Source organism: Diplotaxodon limnothrissa, linkage group LG2, assembly GCF_057381915.1.
Source record: "Diplotaxodon limnothrissa isolate DT_005_m linkage group LG2, D_limnothrissa_male_GT1.1, whole genome shotgun sequence".
NCBI lineage: Eukaryota > Metazoa > Chordata > Actinopteri > Cichliformes > Cichlidae > Diplotaxodon > Diplotaxodon limnothrissa.
In genome coordinates this window covers 39,435,261-39,459,747 of record NC_140597.1, presented here as the reverse complement: position 1 = coordinate 39,459,747, position 24,487 = coordinate 39,435,261, and the positions used below count along the sequence as shown (strand labels likewise).

General features: G+C 37.9%; 1 protein-coding gene across 1 annotated transcript; it reads left to right on the top strand.

The window, feature by feature from the left end:
* Positions 1–841: 841 nt before the first annotated feature.
* On the top strand, positions 842–23,972 carry LOC146639132 (solute carrier family 4 member 11-like). The gene is made up of 20 exons (XM_085373487.1): positions 842–902; positions 7,428–7,478; positions 8,242–8,319; positions 8,678–8,721; positions 8,924–9,143; positions 9,253–9,334; positions 9,426–9,549; positions 14,178–14,387; positions 15,807–15,891; positions 15,971–16,096; positions 16,185–16,298; positions 16,927–17,059; positions 17,334–17,407; positions 18,216–18,486; positions 19,836–19,942; positions 20,247–20,412; positions 20,555–20,728; positions 21,065–21,260; positions 23,266–23,435; positions 23,906–23,972. The coding sequence occupies exons 1-20, from the start codon at positions 842–844 to the stop codon at positions 23,970–23,972; spliced, it is 2,553 nt and encodes an 850-aa protein (XP_085229613.1).
* The last annotated feature ends 515 nt before the right edge of the window (positions 23,973–24,487 follow it).

Sequence of the window (24,487 nt, the reverse complement as noted above, 5' to 3'; positions counted from 1 at the left end):
TAGATGATTGCACTAAATTTAGCTCCATTGGTTTAGGAGAAGAGCTTGTAAGAGGTGAAGTCAAGGATATTTGCTCATTTGGTCCTTTTGTTTGCAACTTTGGATTATTGTGCCTTGTCCGTCTCCACTGCTTGCTTAAACAGCTCCCAAAGTGTGGCCACGAAGAGCTGCTGAAAACTTGGACTAGACTAGACATACACTACTCTGAATTTGGATAATATGGGCTACGGAAACTATTTCCCTAGTAACTGCTTTAATTAGTTCACAACAGTGAGTAGCATTTGGCACAAAATAATTTATACGGAATTTATATGTATACTTAACATATGCAATAACTTTTTTCTTGGATTACAAAGATTATGAATATAAAAACATGAACTAACACATGCCAATATCTACAATAATAGCAACCTTTAAATAGTGCTAATGAATGCAGAAGTAGAAATCCTTGGTTTGAATGCCTGTGATGTTGTAGTGAATCATACATATAAACACTTCACTGGGGAAAAATAGTTTGAAGTCACTGTTTAACAGCAGTAAAACTTTTACATCTTAACATGCCATCAGTCATGTTAAGATGGCAAAGAGTCCCAGTTTGCGTTAAAAGTAGTTTCATTAAATATTCCACCTTCCACATTATTTTATGCACTTAGAACCAACTCGTCTCTGATTGGCAGAGAGGGCATTAAGGTGCTATGTGTAGTGACCCAACTCTCTTCTACCTGTGGACCTGCTTGCAAGACCATTCAAGCTGCAGCTCTTAAAAAAACAGCAACATCTTCCAGTTCTCCTTAAGTTTTCTTTGCAATATCATTACCTTTTCCTGCATCACAAGAACTAAATGAAGAGCAAAAAGGAAGAACGGGAGACGTCAGGAGTCATCGTGAATCAGTTTGCAGATGGTAATGATCATCAGACTGTATGTGGATCAGAGTTTTATGTGTGTTTAGTACTACTACTAGTACTCTTTGCTTCTGGAGCACCAGATGATGGGACATACTTGGTAAACTTTTTTATTTTCACGCATAATAATTTAACCTTAGCAGATACTATATTCTGGCTGTCATTATAATTTGATCAGTGAGAAATCTTGAATTTAGCATACCCAACATTTTAAACAGAATCCACTTATTTAGAAATATTATTTCTACCTAACATTTAGCAGAAAATAAAATCAGAGTATGTGATGAAACACCACTTATTCATTTTGCCTGTTTGGAAGGATGACGGTTTTTTGGTTCCAGACTCTCATTATTGTAAATATGTAAATGTTTGTATGACTTTGTTATGTCAATGGTGACAATAAGCATGTGATAATAACACATTTTTATCTTTAAAACCACAAGTATTGATTAAAGGTCAACAGGAACAATACAACAAATAGTACTTCATACGTGTGGTAGGTGTTACAGAATCAGCACGAAGGAAGTTTTCCAACACAGTTTAATATGCATAAACACACTCCACATGTGTGTCCACATGTGAGTCTATATTTAATGTTTGACTATTGCTGCTACTTTCATGCCTTCAGTTATACATTTATAGCTTTAAGTCAGCAAAATATTGTCTCTCATAGGCCATCCAGTACTGAATTATGAAACTGCTGGAACTGCTGTTCACAACAGGCATTTCTGCATATGCTGTTCAAAGGTTTATCATGATGAAGCATTGTGCTTATTTCTGTTATAAACACTGTGTTTTTCGTTGAACAATGCTTATGTGTTTGTATTTGTATGTTTCCCCACAGTTATTTCCCTCAGGGTGCTTGTGGGGTTTGATTAATGGTTCACACTAGAGTAAGCCAAGCTCGTTTACTTGCGATGAACCCCTTGACCACAGAACATTAGTTTATTAATGCAGTATTTCATTGCTTTCCTGGGTGCTGTGTTAGTGACTGTTAATGTGGTGATGAAAGGTCCACTATGCAGATCTTTCTTCCTTGAGCAGAAGTGTAAAGTGTTGAGGATCAGTTATTTAGGAAAGATGCAAAGAGTCTTCTGAGTAGACCTTATGAACTGGAAATAAGGATTTTTTTTCTCTGTGTTCTGATGTGATGCTTATTTGAATTGGTAAAATCTCAATAATATCACTTTATTTTGCAGATTTTATTTTGCAAATATGGCATGCGTGAAAAGTTTATTCAGTGCATAACTGATATAGATAATTGACAACTGGTTGTTAAAGGCAAGGCAATTTTATTTAGAACCCTTGTTTCATACTCACACTACAGAGGCAGATTCATGGTGCTGCAAATGAACAACATAGTGCAGCACAGTTCAAAGTTCAAACAGCGCAGAACACAATAAAAGATTAAACATCTACTTATGATCAAGGTTTCAGGCCTTTGAGCTTAATAAAAAAACAACAACAAGCAAACAATAATCATTTATTTCCACATAGAAATTCAAATTAATTAAAGGTAGTTTGTAAGTAGTTGCAAAATAGCTTGTAAAAAGCAACAGTGTGACTTTAGTGGTCAGGTTAGACATTAACACTTGAGAATGAATGAGGAGTACCCTCTTTTAGCCACTTCTGAGAGTCTCAGTCCTTTACAACATGCAGAATTCAGTTTGCTATGAAAGCCCCTACAGAATCCCAGCCTTGTTGCTGCCATGCTGCTTTAACACCAGACTCTGCTGCCATCTCAAGGCAAATGAGGGAATCACTTCTTCTTCCTAAACTGAACATTAGTCTGAAGCCAAATTCAACCAAGAACACAACAAACAAGTGATAGATATTAGATATTCTCAGAAAACATCGAATCTTATATACAGCTCATTACAAAATATACATCTCAATATAAACGTTATTTATGATTTTGGAAACGTTCATTGCAAATACATACTATAAGTGCAACTTATAAATATTAACTAAATATTCACTCTTATTATTCCAAATTCTGCATCTGTACAATGTCAGACAAAGGTATTCTATTCTATTTTATATTTTCAAATATTAAGTTAATTACAGAATTATATCTTTTGGTGTCAAGACACTACTTTTGCATCATTCGATTTTATTTCTAAACTGTCATTGAGTATCTTCATTTCATAACCAGCATGCAAGACACGCTTTTAAATAACTGCCACATCTATCTGTGAGAATAAACATCATAAGTTGAGTTATTTTATACTGTAATAATATATAATATACTGTACTGTTATTTTATATCGTAAGTTTATAATATGGTTACTTAAACCTTAAAACGGTTCTTTTTCACAGCTTTTGCCAGGTCTGCTTGTAGCAGTTAAGAGGATTTCCCAGCAGTATGTGCATATAGATAATTAAAATAAAGATGTAGATCCAGAATAAAGGGTAAACAAGTAAACTTTCCCCTCAGAATCTACATTAAAATAATGAAAGTGATTCTTATAGTGTAACTAAAGAATCTTGAGCATATTTTTAATGTTATGGATCAATAGTTTTAACACGGGTTATTTTTTTTAGTGTCTTCATGTTCTTGGATGTGCATCAGATTATAAGGAATAATTTGAGCAGGTGTTGTGGAAAGAAATACGGTATGCCAGTGAGGAATAAAACAGTGTCCTGTTGTTAAACAATGGGAATTTGAATTTCTACTGAGTCTATGACATTCAATAACAGATGTACAGGACATGTATTTCATTACCTCGGCTGCAAATGCGATATTTATATTTTACTGGTCTCTTTAAATGTTTCAGCCTCTTATAACGAACATTTGTTCACTTTTTCCTTGACTGATCTGTCAGAACCGGTTTGTGTACAATCGAAATATTCCCATTGTTTTTTTGTATTTATATGACATTTACAAAAAGAGACATGCTATTTGATGACTTTTGAATTGTTTATTGGTTTGAATGATTTAACCTTTTAAAGCTTACATCACGATGCTGAAAGAGTTACCTATGAAAATAACATACCAAAACCCTAAAATTGCCTTTTTAAAAGTTACTTGGAATATAGTCCATTTCATAGGCACAAGGACCCAGCAGAAACAAGCACCTCTCTCCCCCTCATGCTTTCCCTTTCTGCCCTCTCTCTCCCTCTTCCAAACTCGTGTGCTCCCAGAGGAGGTGCAGGGAGGTAACGTCACATCAGTATGTATGTATGGGCGTGTGTATAAAAGACGTGGAGGATGATTAGTAAATGCTGACGAGCAGAGCAAAGATAAAAGATTATGGGTTGAGCTTTGGAAAACAAATGACCTAAAATTTAAAAAACCCCTGGAGAAACATGGAAGACAAAAAGGTCCTTACTTTTGTGCCCTCTGGTAAGTTTTACAGGAGTGGAGTGAGGTGAGGAAGTGAAATGTGTCAAACATGTGGAGGAAGCCGTTTTAGAGTGTATGTGTGAATGTTTCTTTCCTGATTCTTTTCACTTGTGGTTACATTTTTAATGTCTTCTTGTTGTTAACAGTAAAACTACAGAATAGGAGAAAGATGCTTTCATTGCCCAGAAAGTGAAAAGCAAAGCACATGGGTCAATATTTACAGTATGGCAATAAATGATACACTCATCTGCCATGCAGTGCTTTAATAACAGACCTGCAAAAATATTTCCAGCACCAGTTTTAACTCTGTTGTGGCACCAGGAACAGTTCAAGAAAATTATCCAAGTTCTATATTTTTTCTTAGTGAAATTTGGCTTTTCTTTACAAAATAGTTTTCCTCTCTAATCTTGCAGAGTCTTTACATCATCCAGTGCCCTAAGATGACTATTATTGAAAACAGGTGCTATATAAAACATTTGAAAAGAAATCTACTGAAGTGTATGGGCTCATGTTAATGGTAACACAGTTCCACTGGCTGATCTGATTATTAGTGATTATTATTAATTAGTAAGTGTTTATTACAAGCCAAAATATGTCTAACATTAAAGGTACCAATATCTAAAATGGGACAATTCTCTTTGTGACCTGGAACTTACTTTCATCATTGCCATTAATATGTTAATTCCTACTTGAATTTTCTCAGGTCAAGGATTAAGAAGATTATCTGGTAGAAAAATGTCTAATGTTCTAATCTGGCAAATCTCAAGGTTTTCCATTCTCAGCTCTTCGTTCTGTGGTTGTCGTTGGTGATAATTTCAATGTCAGAAAATCTACCAACCTCAATAACACCCCTGATGCTCGACTTTAGATTATTACCTAAAGGCTTCCAGGTTTTCTATAATTCAGCAGAACCTTCTTGTAATGAATCAATTTGCTCTTTTAAGATTAGTACCACATGGCAAATAAATTCTTTTGAAGTGAGCAAAACCTCCTTTCAGTCAGATACTCAGGTTGGTATAAATTATGTAACTGTAACTGTACTGTTGGTTTCTAATGTTTGTATATCCAGCACATTCACTGTGCTGGATATGCAAACCGATAAAGATAACCTAATATCTTTATCGGTACCCTTTGAGGTGTTGATGTGGAATGAGCGCTAGTTCCTCCTTCCTGTTATTTATATTATAACAAAGCATATGTCTGCATTGTGAACCACAGTGTACACACTGTTCATGGTACAGGAGCGTGCACCCACCATGGTCAAATTAAGTCTCGATAAGATTTTGCTTTAGCAGCAGGTGTAGTAATTCAGTGTATTTTATTGAGTGGTGCATAGGAGGATATCATTAGCTGACCTTCTTATTTGATAGACAAGCTATTATAAGTCCTTACATGTGAACACCATGGTCCTTCTGCTTTCATAGTTTGACCTTGTGCAGTTCAGCACAGAGTTCTCAGATTTGCAGCTCAGCATACTTGTTTCCAGAGACCCAACAAGGATTCTCCTGTTTCCTTTTTCACAAGGACGTAGCCTGCTTGAAGTCTGCAGATGGCAGTGTGGCTGTCTGTAAGAATAAATCATATGTTATGCTTTAAGACTTACAGATTTGGTTCATGAGATAGACCAATAACAGATAGCAAACGATGTGCAACAACAGAGGGGTGATTTGGCACGTCAGACTTCAAAAACTGTAAAATACAATTTTAGATTCAAACATAGCGAGAAAAAAATACTGAAAAAATTCAGATAAACCAGCGATTGATACAAGGATACCAAACAAGCTGCATTAGCACTCTTAATTGTACTTAAACACAATTTTATTTTGAGCCAAATGCCAACACCAGCATACTACTATCCTGATGGCAGTGATATCCTGCTTATAAGGCATAATGGTCATTTTTTGTGGGGGCCGCTAGCCATAATAGATGATAAGCAAGAAGCAATAATAGACAAGCATTTCTGTCACTGACAATTCAGCCATTTTTTCCTTAATTTTTTCTTCCCCAAATGTCATTTATGTCCTCACCTCAGCTTTCAGTAGGGACTAATCGGAAAGTGATGCCATTACTCCTTTTGTTCACAATATTGATAAGGAATAGTTTAGCATATTTACAATAAACCTGACATTCATGTTTTCATGAGGCAGTTTCAGAGGTCACATCCACACACTGTCCTGGCACAGACAGCTGTGTAGTCTGTGTGGACTCCTGTGAAGAGGAGGAGGCCTGGGAATGTTCTATCTAATCTGCTTTGAGATATAGCCTTGCTCGCAAGCCCCTAGAGCCAAACAGTGCTTCAGGCAATGAAAACTCATCTGTACAGCTGCAGCCGTGTCTCACAGATACATGACCGCCAATACAAACATCAGACACAGCTGGCACTAGATTTGTTCTGTAACCGAGACTTCACAGATCTCTTTTAAGATTCCCAGGTTCTTGTCTTTTTTTCCCTCTCTCTCCACAGCATTACCATAACTTGACATAAGCTCCTTAATTTTCATAACAGCATCACATTATTTTGGTAAATCTGGAAGTAATTGTGCTTAGACGTGTGTGCTCGCTTTGTTATAGGAATTTGTAAAATGTGTATACAGAATGCACAAGCATGTGCACAGAAAAGAAAAGATGAAATCTTGAGATGCATCCTGAAATGAAAGTGAAACTGATTGTTGCTCTGGTGAAAAGCCACTGTTTTTGCATGTTTGAGTCCAGTTTCGCACAGTTACCATGTTAGCTGTGTCAAACATGTCACTCAAAACAATTATAAAGACTTTCCTTTATTATCATTGAAGATGTTGTGGTTTCAGACATGGTTGTAGTTTTGACTGAAGAAAGTTGATATCCTTAGAGGTTCTATTAACAACAATTCATGTTAGCCAGTAGCAGCTTCTGAAAAATGTGCTTGATGTGTAAAAAAGAAACATATTAACACTAACACGATATATTAACACTGCAGTTATTGTGCACTTACATAAACTTCATTATCTGAAAAAATATTAGTGATTCAAAATAGTTTATTCTGTGCTTATAGCGATGTGATTCTAACTTTTCCATACTGCACCTAAAGAACTGAATGGCAGACAGTACAAACAGTGATGAAAATCTTTAATATAAAAGACTGCGCTTGAAGCTGAGCAGGACATTTTGTAAACATCATATTTGTTCCTTCCATCCACAGCGGCTCCACCCACAGAGAGGCCTAACAATGGCTACTTTTTCCAAGAGATGGGTGCGTATTGCTTTTTACAGCAGACTTTTGCTCTTTTATGAAGTTCAAGTGATCTGCACAGTAACAAAGATGATTTTTCCCTCAGGACGGTGGGGATCGTACGCGTCTAAATTTATTGTATCACTATTATTTATGCAGATGTCTGTTCTTCTCTCTGCTCACTGATGACCCATTTCACATGCTGGTGGGCACAGCCAGTCTGTTCGCTGTGTGTTAATTAATGAATAACAAGACAGATGATCTCTGAGTCAATGATGGGAAGAGTGAATAATCATAGCTCAAAGCTTTGCCCGTGAAGGGTTAATTGTCTAATTCTGAGGCCATTTTTTCTTCCCCCATAAAACTAGCAACTGAGAAGCCATATTTATCTTCTATACAATGAAGGACTTTACGAGAGGCTGCTGTTGTTATATTGCTGCATGTCTGGTTTAAGGGTTTTTTTTATTATTGGCAGTCTCTCTCTCCATCTCGTCAACAGATGGTAGACTGGTGGGAGGGCAAGATAAATTCTCCCTTACTGGAGGCATTGTTAATGTGGCTAGCATAGCATCTTAACCTTGATGCAAAGAAGAGGTTTTATCTTAGTGTGATTTATCTTAATAAACACGGTTGTATGATGACCTTTACAAGTCAAACAATTTTACAGTGAAAATTTATTTACTGGATATTATTGGATTATGCTGTTTATGAGATATAACTCCTCAGTTATATGTAATGTATGTACTCTGGGACTTTGTTGCACTCATTTATGTTTTGTTCACAGAACTGAGGGATGGAGAGGATTCACCTACTACCAACAAGGACCACATTTATGACAATGAGATCCAGATTAGTCCTTCAGGTCTGCCTTTTTGAAATTTGCCTTCATTCTGTTCAATTCGATTTTATTTACATAGCGCCAAATCACAGCACTTTGCATTGTAATGTAAAGATACTACAGTAACACAGCAGATGGAATTATTTAGTCTTGTCTTGTTTACTTGTCTAGGATTTGAAATCACATTTGACTCCAGCCTCTACCATTATCAAATCATGTGTGGCAGCTTTGATTCAAATAAAAAAACATTGTTGAAAAATCCGGAGTGAAGGAAGGAAACCTTTAGAAATATGAAAGAAAAGACTGTATTAGAGCGACAGTTTGGTGATACTAAGACAGTCTTTGCATATAAACGTAATGTTTTGTGTTTCTTTTGCTGAAGATCCTGAAGGACCTGGATTTGGGCTTTTAAACACAACAAGAAAAGTAAGATTTACTTTTTTGTATGAATTTTTTTATACCATTACTTACTTTTTTCTTATCTAAACCACACTGCAGCAGCAAAAGCAAATTAAAATATTTTCTTTAATGTAACTGAGACAGCATCAGCAACTTACAGCAGGCAGAAAACGATACCCTCATTTCATTCATTTGCATCCATGATTTAAATGTTCTTGCTTCCCACCAGTATGTTAAGCCCATGAACTTTGAGGAGGAAGTCCGCGCCCACAGAGACCTGGACGGCTTTCTGGCCCAGGCAAGCATCCTTCTGGATGAAAAAGCTGCCACTCTGGATGAGGTGCTAAGGCGAATGTTAACTCATGTTGTGGTCGAAGGCCGTGAGAGTTGGGATGTGGATGAGATCATGAACTCACTGTTCACAGACGCAGGAAGGAAAGAGATCAATGGTGAACGAGCATGTTACCAAAGAAGTCTAAATCACTTGATTACATTAAAGGCAACTAGAAAATGAGCATTTAGTCTGATTTTGCTGTTTATTGGATTATGCTTCCACAGTTCATCTTCTGTCAGAAACCATTCAGGGTGTGACGGCAACTTCTACTGGCATTCATTACCAGCAGTCCTGGCTTTGTATTCTGTGAGTTCATCTCCTGTTAAAGCTGTCTGAGGTTTAGTTCATGTCTCTTCTTGGTTAACTGATTTCAAATAATAAATTTCTTTGAATTCAGCTCGAATGTGAGGAATCTGCAGAGACGTCATGTCTGCATCACCCGCCTGGAGAGGCCACAAAACTGGGGTGTCAACTGTTGTGAAGCTCGCTACGTCGTCCTTATCCTCGCTCCACCTAGAACAGTAAGGTCAAATTCTCCACTCATCTTCTGAATATCATCTTAATTTTTTCTTAATTTGTCGATAGCTTACTTGTTGCAAGCAATTACTGTTTGCTGATGACTGGCCATAATATTCAGTTGCATAGACTGCATGTAAAAGCCTGATGTAGCCACTGTTACGTCACATATTGGCTTACGGGCTGCTGTTTGGAAGCCTTGAGTTTGTCGTTTTGGCCTCTGTCCATCCTCTTATCTTATCCTATCAGGGTTGCAGTGGAGCTGGAGCCTATCCCAGCTACCATAAGGCGAGAGGCAGGGTACACCCTGGATAGGTTGGCAGTGTGACGCAGGGTTAACACAGAGACAGAGAGACAATATACCATATTTGGATGAGTTATATGTCTCAATTCTAAGATGAAACTGAAAAGAGAATTTGTAACATAGTATAATTTCAGGAGGGATTTTGGTAAATGGCATTTATTAGATTTGACTTGTGATCCTATACATGAAGTTTTTAGGTAATATAGTAGATAATGCTTCAAAATTCAAAAACTTCCTAAACACGTGGCTAGAGATTTTGCCCGGCAAGCTTGATTGCTAAAGTTCATCCATACTTTCACTCCATCAGTGCAGCACACAGACACAGACACGTGCTAGTTATGCCCAATAAACAGCTCAGGAGGCCCAATTTGAGAGGTCCAGTTCATCAACATGAATCAGTTGATGTTATGCCTAGAACATCTGGGAAGTGACAGCTACAGTTGTGGACATTTGCCTGTCACTCAAAGAGGCCACACCCCTAATAAAACAAATATAAAATTTACTCTTGTATCATTTTCATTCTTAACTTAAGAATTAACTTTAATTTTTTTTCCCAACCTCAAAAGGCCATTTGAGGAACTTTGTGTTTGGTATTAACTAAATATTCAGGCTTTGACATAAATCAGCTAAGTCCACATTTATAATAATAATCGATTATTTATTTTGACAGTCTGTTTATTGATTACTTTTTTGGTCAGTATTCACTGGCTTTCCATGACGTTTAACTTAACTCTTCACTTTTCCTGACTTATTACAGACCAAAAAAGAGTCAAGTGAATAAACAACACAATTCAATTCAATTTTAAAGGACTTTTAATGTAAAAATAAAAACGACATGCTTCTAATGGAGAGATGTCAAACTGTGTTTCATTGTTCTTGTAACAGTGACAATAAAAATCTATTTTATTTATATAGCGCCAAATCACAACAATAGTCACCCAAGGTGCTTTATACTATAAGGTAGACCCTACAATAGAGAAAACCCCAACAATCACATGACCCTGTATGAGCAAGCGATTTGGCAACAGTTGGAAGGAAAAGCTCCCTTTTAACACATAGTGGTCACTACAGTGGACAGCCATTCAAAGCATTTGTATTTCTTGTACTTGTGTCAGTGTATATTGGCACTTCATACCAAAGTCATAAGTCAAACTGTATGTTGTCCACCGAAGTGGACATGTAACAAACTGTGTACATGTTTTTAAAAAATGAACTTTTTTCATGCTAAAGATGAATAAAAATCCTGATTGAGGTTGTCATAATTTATCCAAAGAGTTATTAACTGTAAGAAACCTCCAGCAGAACCAAGCTCAGGGAGGGCCCTAATAACCACACTCATTTGTCCCCTAATCCCACTGTTTCTGAAACACTAAACAAAAATGACACTGAATATTTAAAACATGTGTAATACATTATCCTCACAAGTCAAATTTAAAAGAAGCCCTACTAAGTATTTCAGTGTTTTTGCTATATTATTAAATGCAAAAATCACATGTGATAATTAACATAATAACACAACATAATAACATCACCTAAATTATCATTTAAATTGACAGAAACTAACAAAGCCAAACTTTGTTGTTTTTGTTTTGTTTTAACATTTATTTATTGGTTTTAACTGGTTTTACATGATACACCGTGGACATAAAAAATAAAAACAAAATAAGTAAATAAAAAAAAAAAACCCACAACAACAACAAAAACAACATAGTAATAGAAACAAAAACAAAGCAAACCATAACAGAAGGGAAGAGCAGATATACAAATCAAGTTAGTGCTTCAGGCCGTTAAGTCCACAGTGTGCACGCTGCAGTTCTCCAAAAAAGTTGTAGAATTTAGACCATATCGCCCAAAACCTGTCCAGTTTATTTCTTAATGCATAAGTTATTTTCTCCATAGATAGTATAGATGTCAGTCCATTAAGCCACTGAGATAGTCCACATATTTTTTGATTTTTCCAACACATAGCAACAGCGCTTGGATTCCAAAAGTCCAGTCGTTAACAGAGCTCTGTTGTTTGGGTATATATTTAAAATACATATTTTAGGATGAAGTGGAATCACGTCACCAGTGATTTGACTCAACAGATTTATTACCTTTTCCCAAAAGATTTTCACATGTGGATGCTCCCATATACAGTGAAATAAAGTGCCTGTCCACTCCACACTTAATACAGGAGTCTGGGATGTTTCAGATAAAATGATGCATTTTTGACGGAGTAAGATATTGTCTTGTTAACCATTTATATTGAAGTAGTTTAGATTGCACATTAATTGTTTGACTCTGGGCCAAGGAGCATGATTTATACCACTCATCATCAGATATATCCATTTGCCTCTAAAATAGACTGTGTTGATGGAATTTTCCATAAATAATTTGTACAATGCAGAAACTCGGCCTCTCCCATTTAGATGCTTTATAACTGTGCTCTCTAGAGAGGAGGAGGTGGGGATTTCTAAGCTGTTACCTTGTGTGGTTAAGATAAAATTTCTTAATTGAAGAAATGTAAAAAAATGTTTGACAGGAATAGAAAAAGTACTTCTAAGTTGTTCAAAAGACATAAGAGTATTATTCCTAAATATATCAGACACTTTTCTTATACGTTGATCGAACCAAAATTTAAAGCCTGCATCCGCGCTACCAGGAGGAAAGCTGTTATTGTCACGGCTCTGGGTCAGTATTGACCCAGCATTCTGAGTTCTGGTCTATTTTTGAATGAACCTTTTGTTTCTCTTGTGTATTGTTGATGATGATGATGATGTTTGAGTTCTATGTGTTATATTCGGTAGGCCTGCTTACGAGTCTGCGTCTGTGTCTCTGTCTGTCGTGTGCTTCCTGTTTTATTTTGTAGGTCTGTGCCTTATGTCAGTGCGTTCAGCTTTGTGCTCTCCCTGTCTCGTCAGTGTAATCAGCGTCAGCCGTGTCTCCCAGCTGTTTCCTCTTCGCTCTGTTCACCTCTTGTATTTAGTGTCTGTGTCTTCCCCTACTCGGTGTCGCGTCGTTAACGTCTTCTGCCCTCACTCCCTCTGTGTGTTCTTTTTGCCAGCCTGCCAACCTGTCTAGTTATTCGGTACTCCTAGTTTAGTTAGTGTTTTTCTGTTCTGCTTCATCCCAGCAATAAAGCTGTGTATTTTGAGTTTCTTCTTCCTCCTTGAGTCCTGCATTTTGGGTCCTCTCTTCCTGCCTGCCTACACACAGCCATGATAGTTATTTCCAAATATGGGAGTAAACCTAGACAGTTGTAACATTTCTCCCAAGTAGTTATGTGTTTCAAACCAGATCGTTGTAGTGTTTTTTAAAAAGGGGTTCTTAGTTTGCTTATTTAGTGTCTTCCTGTCGGCTGAGTAAAGATATAAGTTCGGGGGACTTTGGATTTCTGTAGACTCCATAGAAACCCACACTGGAATTTGCTCATTAACAAAATAAAACATTGCCGCTCTGATTTGAGCAGAAGTACCACTTTAAATTTGGAAGTTGTAAACCCCTCTTTCATAAGGGAGGTTTAGTAATGAGATTCTGAGTCTTGGTCTTCTGTTGTTCCAAATAAAGTTTCGGAATAGTTTTTGCAAATCTAAAAAGAGTTTGGTGGAGAGAGAGGTACTGATTGAAAAAAGGTAAAGATATTTTGGCAAAATTGACATTTTTAGTATATTAATACGACCAATTAAAGATATAGGTACTTTCATCCATCTATTTAGAAGTGTAGTAACTGACGTTGTTAAGGAATTATAATTGGATACCAGAATATTTTCAATTGAGGGAGTTAATTTCACACACAGATAGTAAACCCATGTTCAGATAGCAGAAAGGGAGTGTTGATTGGAGGATTTTGTCATTCATTTTAATTCAAAAATAATATTTCGGATTTAGCAAAGTTTATTTTATAACCCGAAAATGTACTAAATGTATTAATGAGACTTAATATGGATGGTATTGATTTGTTTAAATTAGTGCAGAACAGGATCACATCATCTGCATATGGGGCAATACGGTGGTCAGCATTACTTTAATTCCTGATATGTTTTTATGATTCTGAATTGCCATCGCAAGAGGCTCAATTGCCAAGGTGAACAAGAGAGGTGACAAGGGGCACCCTTGTCTAGTTCCACGATATAATCTGAATGGTGCGGATAAAAAGACCATTAGTTAAAATCTCTGCTTGAGGGTTGGAGTATATCAACTGAATCCATTTAAAAAATCTGTTTCCAATGCCAAACCTTTTCAAAACTTCAAATAAGAATGGCCATTGGATCCTGTCGAAGGCTTTTTGCTGTGAATCAGAGAATGCAGAGAATGACATAACATCAACTTTGTTGTTCTGTTTTTTAGAAAAGCACCAAGACAGCCATTGAGGTGGGTAGAACATTTGCAACAATGTTCTCTGGCATTTCCTTCAGACAGAAGCTTCTGGAGACAAAGACCGAAGAGGAGTTCAAACAGGAGCTTGTCAACCACCGACAACAGCTCTCTGTAATCAGTGATAAACCGGTCACAGAGGAAGTGGAGGACTCAGACCCACGCAGGGGCAAACCACTCCAGGTAAAAATAAGTAACCAAGAGAAACATATGTGTAAATCTAGCTAACTAGTCACATAAACAAATTTCTCTACTGAGTGTTAGGTTGTTTTCAGATGTGGAGACCACCCCCGCGTTTCCCTGTTATTCAGGCATATGTGCTGCAGTAATATAAAGTAGTTGAGCCAGAATGCACAATAAAGGCTGAAAAAGCAGCCAAGTCTTTGATGGAAATGTCAGCTGAACGTGTGCACGTCCATGTATGTCATTAAGTCCAGTTTCTAAATTAAGATGAAATGTGTTTGTTCAGCACGAGGTGGGAGAAAGGAAACACCGAAGTACAGTTAAGCGAAAAAACATGTAATAGGTTGTAAAAGACTTAAGTTTACATCAGGTTGTGGTTACACCTGATGTTCTGACTGCTTTCAAAACAGCATTTAAGTATAGGCTTGCTGCTGCCAAGCCTATCCTACAATCCTAGAATAGTAAAATGTGAAAATAAACATTATGGATGCCAGCACCTCAGTTTTATATCGTATATCAGCTAAATTCCTTCTGAAATGTCTCCACTTGGATCATTTTTAAATACAAAAGTCACAAAGATAAATTCAAAGCACAAATGTGAATGTAATTTTTTTTAAATACATTTTTGTGGTAATGGAAGTCTATGTTTGTGATCGCTTTCACGTCATTGTTTTTTTTAAAGGAGAAAAAGGGTCTTTTCTAAAACACCAAGAATATAAGAAGAGAAGAAATCCAGTTTTACTTCCAAAATGTCTGTGTCTATTTAAGAATCTGGTTTCATGGAAGCAAATGCTATCAACAGCTAGTTTAATACACTTTTTCTCTTGTTGTTGTTTGTTTTTTAAGTGTGTGTTTTGGATTTGAGACACCACACTTGTATCCTCAGATTATTTTTAATAATCCGTGAATGTTGAAACAACTGCACCACACGGTAAAGGATCCAGGGTCATTTTACATGAAGGCCAAACCCTCTTCTAGCCAAATAAACATTTCACACATAAGTGCAAACTCCTGGTAGTTTTTGGTGTATTTATAATATTTATTGTAATGATAAAGTCACATTATTATGTCCACTGGGTAGTTTTTTCCCTTCTAATAAGTCTTCAAACTGACAGATACATTACTCAGAATAGCTTTCCAGTGTTCATCTTCTCACTGATACCTAAAGCAACATGCGTGAACAAAGTCTATGGCATTTATGCTGCCTGTACTTTTAATGATGTATAAATCATGGCCACAGTGTACCAGCATAGTTCAGACTTCTGTACAGTAAATGACTGCATGTTTCTGGTTTAGTTCAAAAGCATATCACATTCACATTTCTGATACATTATGCATTCAGTTGTAATAGCATTATATTATGTCACATTATATTGTCACAGCTTCAGTGGGCCTGACTATGTCCTACCTTCTTCGCAGTGCACAGATTTCTTCAGATTTGGTAAGGGTGTTTATGAGGACTTCCGCCGCAGGCTGCCTTTGTACCCCTCAGACTTCACAGATGGTAATAACAATTTCCTTCACATTTGTTTTGTGGATTTGTTACTGTGTAGCTTTAGTAACATTTTGTATAATTCAAACAGGTATAATTGGAAGTGACCGCTCTCTCTTGAAGTACACCACCACTGCGATTTTCCTCTACATTGCAGTTCTACTGCCTGCCATTGCCTTTGGTTCACTGAATGATGAAAGCACAAGAGGAGAAATAGGTATGGGATTTTTCTTTACTCTTAATTTGGCACACAGTATGTTCAACAGCTTTAATGAAAAATACGTATCTGTTTCATTCATTGAAAGATGTTCAGAAGACCATTGTTGGCCAGAGCATTGGAGGAGTGATCTATGCTTTGTTTGCTGGCTCGCCGCTTGTCATTCCGCTGACTACTGCACCACTGGCCATCTTCATAAGCGGTACATTCACATTGCTTGCTACGATTTGGATGTCAGACTATAGAAGTTAGATTTTTGAATAAGTAACACTTATTTAATGACAAATAAGTCATACAATTAGTTTGCTTTGAAGTTTACATGGTGGGATTAGGTGCAGCAAATGAGGTCAGAGTCAAGCCTGATGGCTAACATTAGGCAGCATAAGCAATCAAATGAAGTCATTACTGGGCCACAGCAATAAAGAAATGAATGCAGTCTGAAATGACTCGATGTAACTCATTATCACATCCTTTGGCTTAAATGTTGGTTTGCAAGGATCCACTCAGAGAGACTTATGACTAACCTCTACAGACCTTTGCAATCTCGTTTGACTAAAATTTATTTCAGGATTTGTTTTTTTTAAACACCATCTCCAGTCACCACAGACAGCTGTTGTTATATAAAAAAAGACTCCTGATAATCTACTTCATACAACACCTGCCTTGCATATAATTTATACAAACAGTAGTCAGATCTGAGAATTGACCATTAAAAATGAAGGTATTAATTTCAACAACTCGCTAAGCAATATGTTGTCACTTAAATAGTGGAATGCTCTTGAAATTAATAAGCTTTTATGAGTTTGTGTGTGTTATTGTATAATTTGCAGTCATCAGGGGTATTTGTGATGACTACGACCTCGACTTTGATGCTTTCTACGCCTGCATCGGTTTATGGAACAGCTTGTTCCTCATCCTCGGAGGCTTATTCAATGTCAGCCTGCTGATGAAACTCTTCAAACGGTAAATACACGCTCGCAAACAATATTTGTTACTATTAAATATCACAGACAGAAGGCCACTACTTTTGTCTAAACACTGAAGTGAACTGATAAAGGCTAATCTGTTATTACTTGTTGTTTTCAGCTTTAATCAGTAATTTTCTTTCATTCTCTCGTGCCATTGTAGCCATAATTTTCCACTGAAGTTAATGTTTTGTCTGTGCTTTGGAAAAAACCCACACTTTTGATACAACATGAATGATCGCACCATGCTGCTTGCTTCTCTTTTCTTCCAGCTCAACAGAAGAAGTGATTGCATTGTTCATCTCAATTGCATTTGTTGGAGATGCGGTGAAAGGCACAATCAAAAGTGAGTCCAACTAATGTCAGACTGCCACAATAAAATCTTTTTAGGAAAAACAAGCAAATAGTAGAAACAGAGCAGTATTCTATGAGGACATACAGTATATAATATTAAGGAAAACATTTTTTGTGAACTATTATTTTTGTGTTAAGTTTCTGTAACAAGTCAGGAAAAAATGGCTAAACATATCTAGGATTCTTAAGAATTGTTCTTCTGAGCCTCAGGCTCTTGTAATTTTCTGCCAATCGACTCCAAATTGAGCAATGCTTGAATAACTGTAAATATGTAGAGAATGACTTAAAGGTGATTACGTTAATCATCTGTTACATTTGTTAAATACTAACTGTGTGGATGCTCTATATCAGCGGTCCCCAACCCCCGGGCCTCGGACCGGTCCGTGAGTCGTTTGGTACCGGGCCGCGAGAGTTGAGGCTCAGGTGTGAAATGTCTGGTTTCCAGCGTTATTTTGTTATCGTTTTTATCGTTTACTCGGTTTTCCTGGGTCTTTTACATGTGTTACGAATAAATCTTCTTTTTTTCGGTACCGGTACTAGTTTTATTTTGTTGTATTTATCCGCGACACCTTAAAGGCCGGTCCGTGAAAATATTGTCGGGTATAAACCGGTCCGTGGCGCAAAAAAGGTTGGAGACCGCTGGTCTATATTACATTTCCTGCTACAGACTTTAATAAGTTCCTGCAACTGTGGGATGTGTTCCACTAAGATCACATACAGCTATATCTTGTCTTCTAGTTTGTCTTTAGTGACATATCTTTTTTCTTCTTCTTCTTCCATCTTTCTACTCCACTTTCTAGTTTTTCACCATTATTACCACGGGCCCATTCTCACGACCACAAACAAAACACTGGTGCTTCAGCAGATTAATGAGATTCTAGACAGTGCAAAAAACAAGACAGACACCCCACTGGAGCATCAAAATGAGACCAGGGTGATGTCAGGACATGCAGAGTCAATCTTCCTGCCTGAGTCTTTGGTGTTATGCACAAGAGAAAGACCCATCCTCTGTCTCCTGCTCATGCTGGGGACTTTGTGGCTGGGTTATACACTCTACCTCATCAAGAGGAGGTAATGTTTGTTCACTTGTTGTTTCACATTATGGATATCTGAACCATTTTATAGCTTATTTTATCGTATCAAAATATATGTAGTAAGCAGAGGCGCAACTCTAGTTTTTTTTCTCCTGGGAACGCATCTTTATAAAAGAACAATAAAGTGTCACCAGGTGGAAATACCACATTAAAAGTACAAGTTCCACATTGAAATTTGAGCCTATTAAAAGCAAACTGTGCTTCAGTACACTTTACACGCAAGAGAAAACAATATTTCAAAACATACCAAATACATCAGGGGAAATACTCTGTTTCAAATGCTGCCCAAAGCAGACTCTTTTCCATCTGGAGTATCGAAGCCATAAAAATGTCATGTCGTGAATATTTTAGTCAGCTGAACTGCAATAATAGAAAGATGGAACAATCAAATGTGAAAGATATATGATGTGATACAACCAGAGATGCTGTATGAGATATAAAATGGACTGCCACATGTTTAACACTTAGTATTTAAAGCAGTAGGATGTACTGCAGTATAACAATGTTACTCTTTAACTAATAACATGAAAGCTGTGTTTTAACTGTCGTCCATTTTATATTCAGAATTTTAAAAGTCTGCAGGACAAATTTAAACTCTGTTGTAAGCAATGACAGAAAATGCATTTACTCATGTGCAGCACTTATGTGTGCAATACTGAGAGGAAATATTAAAGTTATCAGGAGCTTTACTCCACTATGTGTAACTAGACTGTTTGCTGCTTTTACCTAGTAGTGATTTTAAGCCTGGGTTTAAATTAACAAAGGGAACTGCAGTTGTATAATGTAGTAGATACTTAGCTAGTTACCTTTATCCAATTCAAAAGAAGCCATGTAATTTATGAGACATCCAGCCAGGATGTCCCTAGAAGAGCTTGAGGAGGTTGCTGGGGAGTGGTTTGGGCATCTCTGCTTAGACTGCTGCCCCCATGACCTTCACCCAAATAAGCTGAAGCAAATGAGAAGATTTGTGATAGTTACTTCCACTTCCCCTCATGCTTGCTGCAAATAGGTTCACATAACGTACAAAACAAGGACAAAACGTGCATCCCAAGACTGGATTGCAAGGTTACAAATCATGTGCAATGAATTTCACCCTGCAGTAATATTACTGGAATACGTGAGTTAGATATATGTGACTCTGTTATCATGCATTTCTATATCTGACTCCTGGGACTTCATTGTTCTTTTTCCCTCAGTGGCAGCTTTCAGCACTTGACATGAATTATTTCCCAAACACAAAGAGTAACTGCAGTAAATGTGCTGTAAAACTACTTGTAGAAGTCGAGTTGCAAAACGCTGAAATATTTATTGCTATTTTCCCAACAGCCCGTACCTGAATGACAAAATCAGAGAGGTGGTGTCTGACTGTGCTTTGCCTGTGTCTGTGCTGATACTCTCCTTCACTGGCTCCTACCTTTTCATTGACATGCAGCGTGAGTATGGATCTTTCAAATGAAAGAAATGATAGAAGAGTACTCTTGAGGCTTAAAGTCACAACCCTGGCACATAACGTTTTTCACTGTTCATAAATCCTCTGTTGAAAGGGGAAAACATTTGCTTCAAGTGAACTTTAAACCCAGTCTGGGGATTTTGTGTGTGTGAGAGATAGACACAGATTTTAAGCTTTGCTTTTAAAACAGAGGCTACTAGCAGAAAGGTTAGTTCAAGCAATTATTTATTTTTTGTTTTCATTGTATGTTTGTAACAAGCTTTCTGTAAATGTTTTGCTTCTATTAGTTCCCGTGTTCAGTGTACACGATGGTCCGATCTTCAAGTTCCCTCCATTTGAAAAGCTGTCAGGAATGAATGCACTGAGTGCAGTTGGTCTGGGGTTTCTACTTGCTTTGCTCATCTTTATTGACCAGAACATCGTCATTTCACTGACACATGTGCCGGAACACAAGTACGAATCCCACTTTATGTTTGAGTTCTAAGCTATGAGAAGAACGACACACAGCAGAACCTGTGATTTAAATGTTACCTTTACAGTATTTGGTATTGATGCTGTGCCACTTTAAGCTTACGTGTGTGAACATCTATACCAGGTTGCTAAAAGGCACAGCATTCCACTGGGACTTAATGCTGACAGGCTTCATTAACATCCTCATGTCCTGTCTGGGGTTGCCATGGATGCACGCTGCTTTCCCACATTCCTCTCTGCATGCCCGTCAGCTTGCCAAAGTAGAACAGCAAGTAGAGAACGGACACCTCTACACGACGTGAGTAAAGTTAAAACGAGGTGTGCTCTGACCGCACGGAAAGCACCAGCTTTTATGAATGCTTTTAACACTCAGTTTGAAACCTTTGTGACAGAGTGTCAGTTCAAAACTAAGCAGAATAACAAAATGGTTACTGTATGTAGTTTAAAGAAACTCTGGCTTATCTCTGCAGCAGACGTAGTGTGCATAGTTGCCCATAAATTGTTTAATACGTCAGTGATCCATTTAATTTCTATCCTTTCATGTTGGATTCAAAAGCTGATCTTATGCATTAAAAGATATAAAGATTGTTCTGGGTTGCTCAAACAACTCATTCCTCTCTTTTTGTCCTAATAGCATCGTTAGTGTGAAGGAAACACGTCTGACCTCACTGGTGGCCAACATCTTGATCGGCCTGTCCGTGTTCATGCTGCCCATTCCTCTGCAGTGGATTCCCAAGCCTGTGCTCTATGGGCTCTTCCTTTACATCGCAGCCACTTCACTTGACGGAAATCAAATGGTGGACCGCATGACCCTCCTGCTAAAGGAACAGGTGGATATGAAGCAGATAAGAAGAGTGTGGTTTACTGATCCTGTTCCTCATTCTAGTTTATTGTCTCTTTGTTTCCTTCGTATTGATTGAACTTTACAAATGATAACCAGTAGCAGTGTAAAAAACAAAACAAATAACTAACTAACAAATAAAAAGCAGAAGAGTTTGAAGCAGAAGAGAAACTAAAATCCAGCAGAAAAAAAAAATCACTCTTCTGGGGAAAGAAAAGGAAACAAAGATCTCTTGTTATCACATGACTGGTCCCACTCTTGTTATATCACAGAACTTTCATATGATAAGTTGGTGCACACCATAACAAGAACAACTTGTTTTTAATGGAAAACAAAGTTATTTTTGTCATAAGAGTTTATCATGGTCTGGTTTAAATAGACAAAATATAGTACAATAACATGGCACATTTTTGCATAGCAATGAGTAAAATATAAAGCAACGCACTTCTGAAAAAAATGCAAATGTTGCATTACAATTCCAGAGCTTACAGGAGTATTTAGCATACCTTTTCTTCTCAAATGGTAATTTATACTGCAGCAACAGGTGTGCTGTTATATACAAATCTTGGCTTGAGAGGGGTATTATACACTCAACAAAAATATAAACGCAACACCTTTGTTACTGCTCCCATTCCCCATGGGATGGACGTAGAGACCTAAAATTCATTCCAGATACACAATATAACCATCCCTCCCAAACAGTGGTCACAAATCAGTCCAAATGTGTGGTAGTGGGCACATCTGCTATATTGAGATAATCCATCCCACCTCACAGGTGTGCCACATCAGGATGCTGATCTGACATCATGAGTAGTGCACAGGTGTACCTCAGACTGCCCACAACAAAAGGCCACCCTGGAATGTGCAGTTTTTTGCGCTATTGGGGGTCTGGGGACCCAGAACCGGTCAGTATCTGGTGTGACCACCATTTGCCTCATGCAGTGCAACACATCGTTGCATGGAGTCTATCAGATTGTCAATTGTGGCCTGTGGAATATTGGTCCACTCCACTTCAATGGCTGTGCGAGGTTGTTGGATATTCATGGGAACTGGTACACGCTGTCGTATACGCCGGTCAAGCACATCCCGAACATGCTCAATGGGTGACATGTCCGGTGAGTATGCTGGCCATGCAAGAACTGGGACATTCTCAGCTGCCATCTGCCCTGAACAATGTGAACCATGATTCATCCGTGAAGCGCACACCTCTCCAACGTGCCAGACGCCATCGAATGTGAGCATTTGCCCACACAAGTCTGTTACGGCGACGAGCTGGAGTCAGGTCAAGACCCCGATGAGGACGACGGGCATGCAGTTGAGCGTCCCTGAGACGGTTTCTGACAGTTTGTGCAGAAATTGTTTGGTTGTGCAAACCAATTGTTCCAGCAGGTGTCTGGGTGGCTGGTCTCAGACGATCTTGGAGGTGAACCTGCTGGATGTGGAGGTCCTGGGCTGGTGTGGTTACACGAGGTCTGCGGTTGTGAGGCCGGTTGGATGTGCTGCCATATTCTCTGAAACGCCTGTGGAGACGGCTTATGGTTGAGAAATGAACATTCAATGCACGGGCGACAGATCAGGTTGACATTCCTGCTGTCAGCATGCCAATTGCACGCTCCCTCATTGCTTGTGGCATCTGTGGCATTTTGCTGTGAGACAAAACTGCACATTCCAGGGTGGCCTTTTGTTGTGGGCAGTCTGAGGTACACCTGTGCACTACTCATGATGTCAGATCAGCATCCTGATGTGGCACACCTGTGAGGTGGGATGGATTATCTCAATATGGCAGATGTGCCCACTACCACACATTTGGACTGATTTGTGACCACTGTTTGGGAGGGATGGTTATATTGTGTATCTGGAATGAATTTTAGGTCTCTACGTCCATCCCATGGGGAATGGGAGCAGTAACAAAGGTGTTGCGTTTATATTTTTGTTGAGTGTAGTTAATCTCACTTAAAACATAGTTAATCATATCTTATTCTGTCTCTGTCTAGACCTCCTATCCTCCCACTCACTACATTCGGCGTGTGCCTCAGAGGAAGGTCCACTACTTCACGGGGCTGCAGATAATCCAGCTGATCATTCTGTGTGCATTCGGGATGTATCCTCTGCCCTACATGAAGATGGTTTTCCCCTTGCTGATGATCCTGCTGGTCCCTGTCAGGTGAGATAACCCAGGCCAACAGGGGGCAGAGTGGGAACATGAAAATCTGCATGCATCCTTATCTGCAGCTCATTGGCACCTCAGGAAACACAATTTTATGGTCCCATTTTTGCAATTAGTACCAGTTTGTGTTAGAACAAATGCAGTACAACACGACCTTCTTAAAAACAAAACAAAACAAAATTAAATGTTTTACATGGAAAAAGTAGCATTAAACCTTTACTTTCTCACATTAAAAAAAAGGAAGAAAAAGGGGACTGCTGCGTCTGCAGTTATTTTTATCATATTCTACGTGTAGAAAGACACACACACACACACACACACACACACACACACACACACACACACACACACACACACACACACACACACACACACACACACAAGAAGTGATGTTCTTACCCTAAGTACTTGAAGATTTGTTGTTTCCTTGTAAATAATACACGCATTTTTAATGTGTTTTCTCTCAGGACGAGCTTGCTTCCAAGAATGATTGAGGCCAAGTATCTGGACATCCTGGATTCACAATACATGTAAAACTTTAAAGCAATTTCATGACAAGATTCAGTTTCTCCAGGAATTAATTATCTGATGAAATAAAATTATTTGGACTGCAAGATTTCGCTATCATTTATAACCATCCTTTTATTTTTTATTGTTCATTGCAAATGTAACTTAAATGTAGCTGACTTTACTATGGAAAATCACTGCATATTTGTTGTATGTAACCCTTTAACTTTAACACGGGTTTTCATGCACAGATACGTGTTTCGAGTAGCCCTTGACAATGAGTGTAATCCCTTTAGAATTAAGTGGAATTTCAATTTTTAGCTTAAATCACAGTGGTATTATAGAATTAAATCATATAGAATAGTTTTAAGGGGGTAATTTTTCACAATTATAGAGACAAGAAGGAATCATTATACAATGAGGACTAGAGAAGCTTCCACCTCCTCCTCAAATGAAAAATCATCAGAAGAAAGTGAAAAAAGAAAAGAAAGAACAAAGAAGAAAAGCCAAAGACAAGAAGAACAAAAAGAAAGCAAAGAACT

Bases quoted from the DNA above. Each gene is read 5' to 3' on its own strand.
- LOC146639132 (XM_085373487.1), top strand. From the start codon at position 842: ATGAAGAGCAAAAAGGAAGAACGGGAGACGTCAGGAGTCATCGTGAAT. The intron at 15,892-15,970 runs GTAATAACAATT...TAATTCAAACAG, and splicing joins CCCCTCAGACTTCACAGATG to GTATAATTGGAAGTGACCGC. The intron at 18,487-19,835 runs GTAATGTTTGTT...TTTTCCCAACAG, and splicing joins CTCTACCTCATCAAGAGGAG to CCCGTACCTGAATGACAAAA.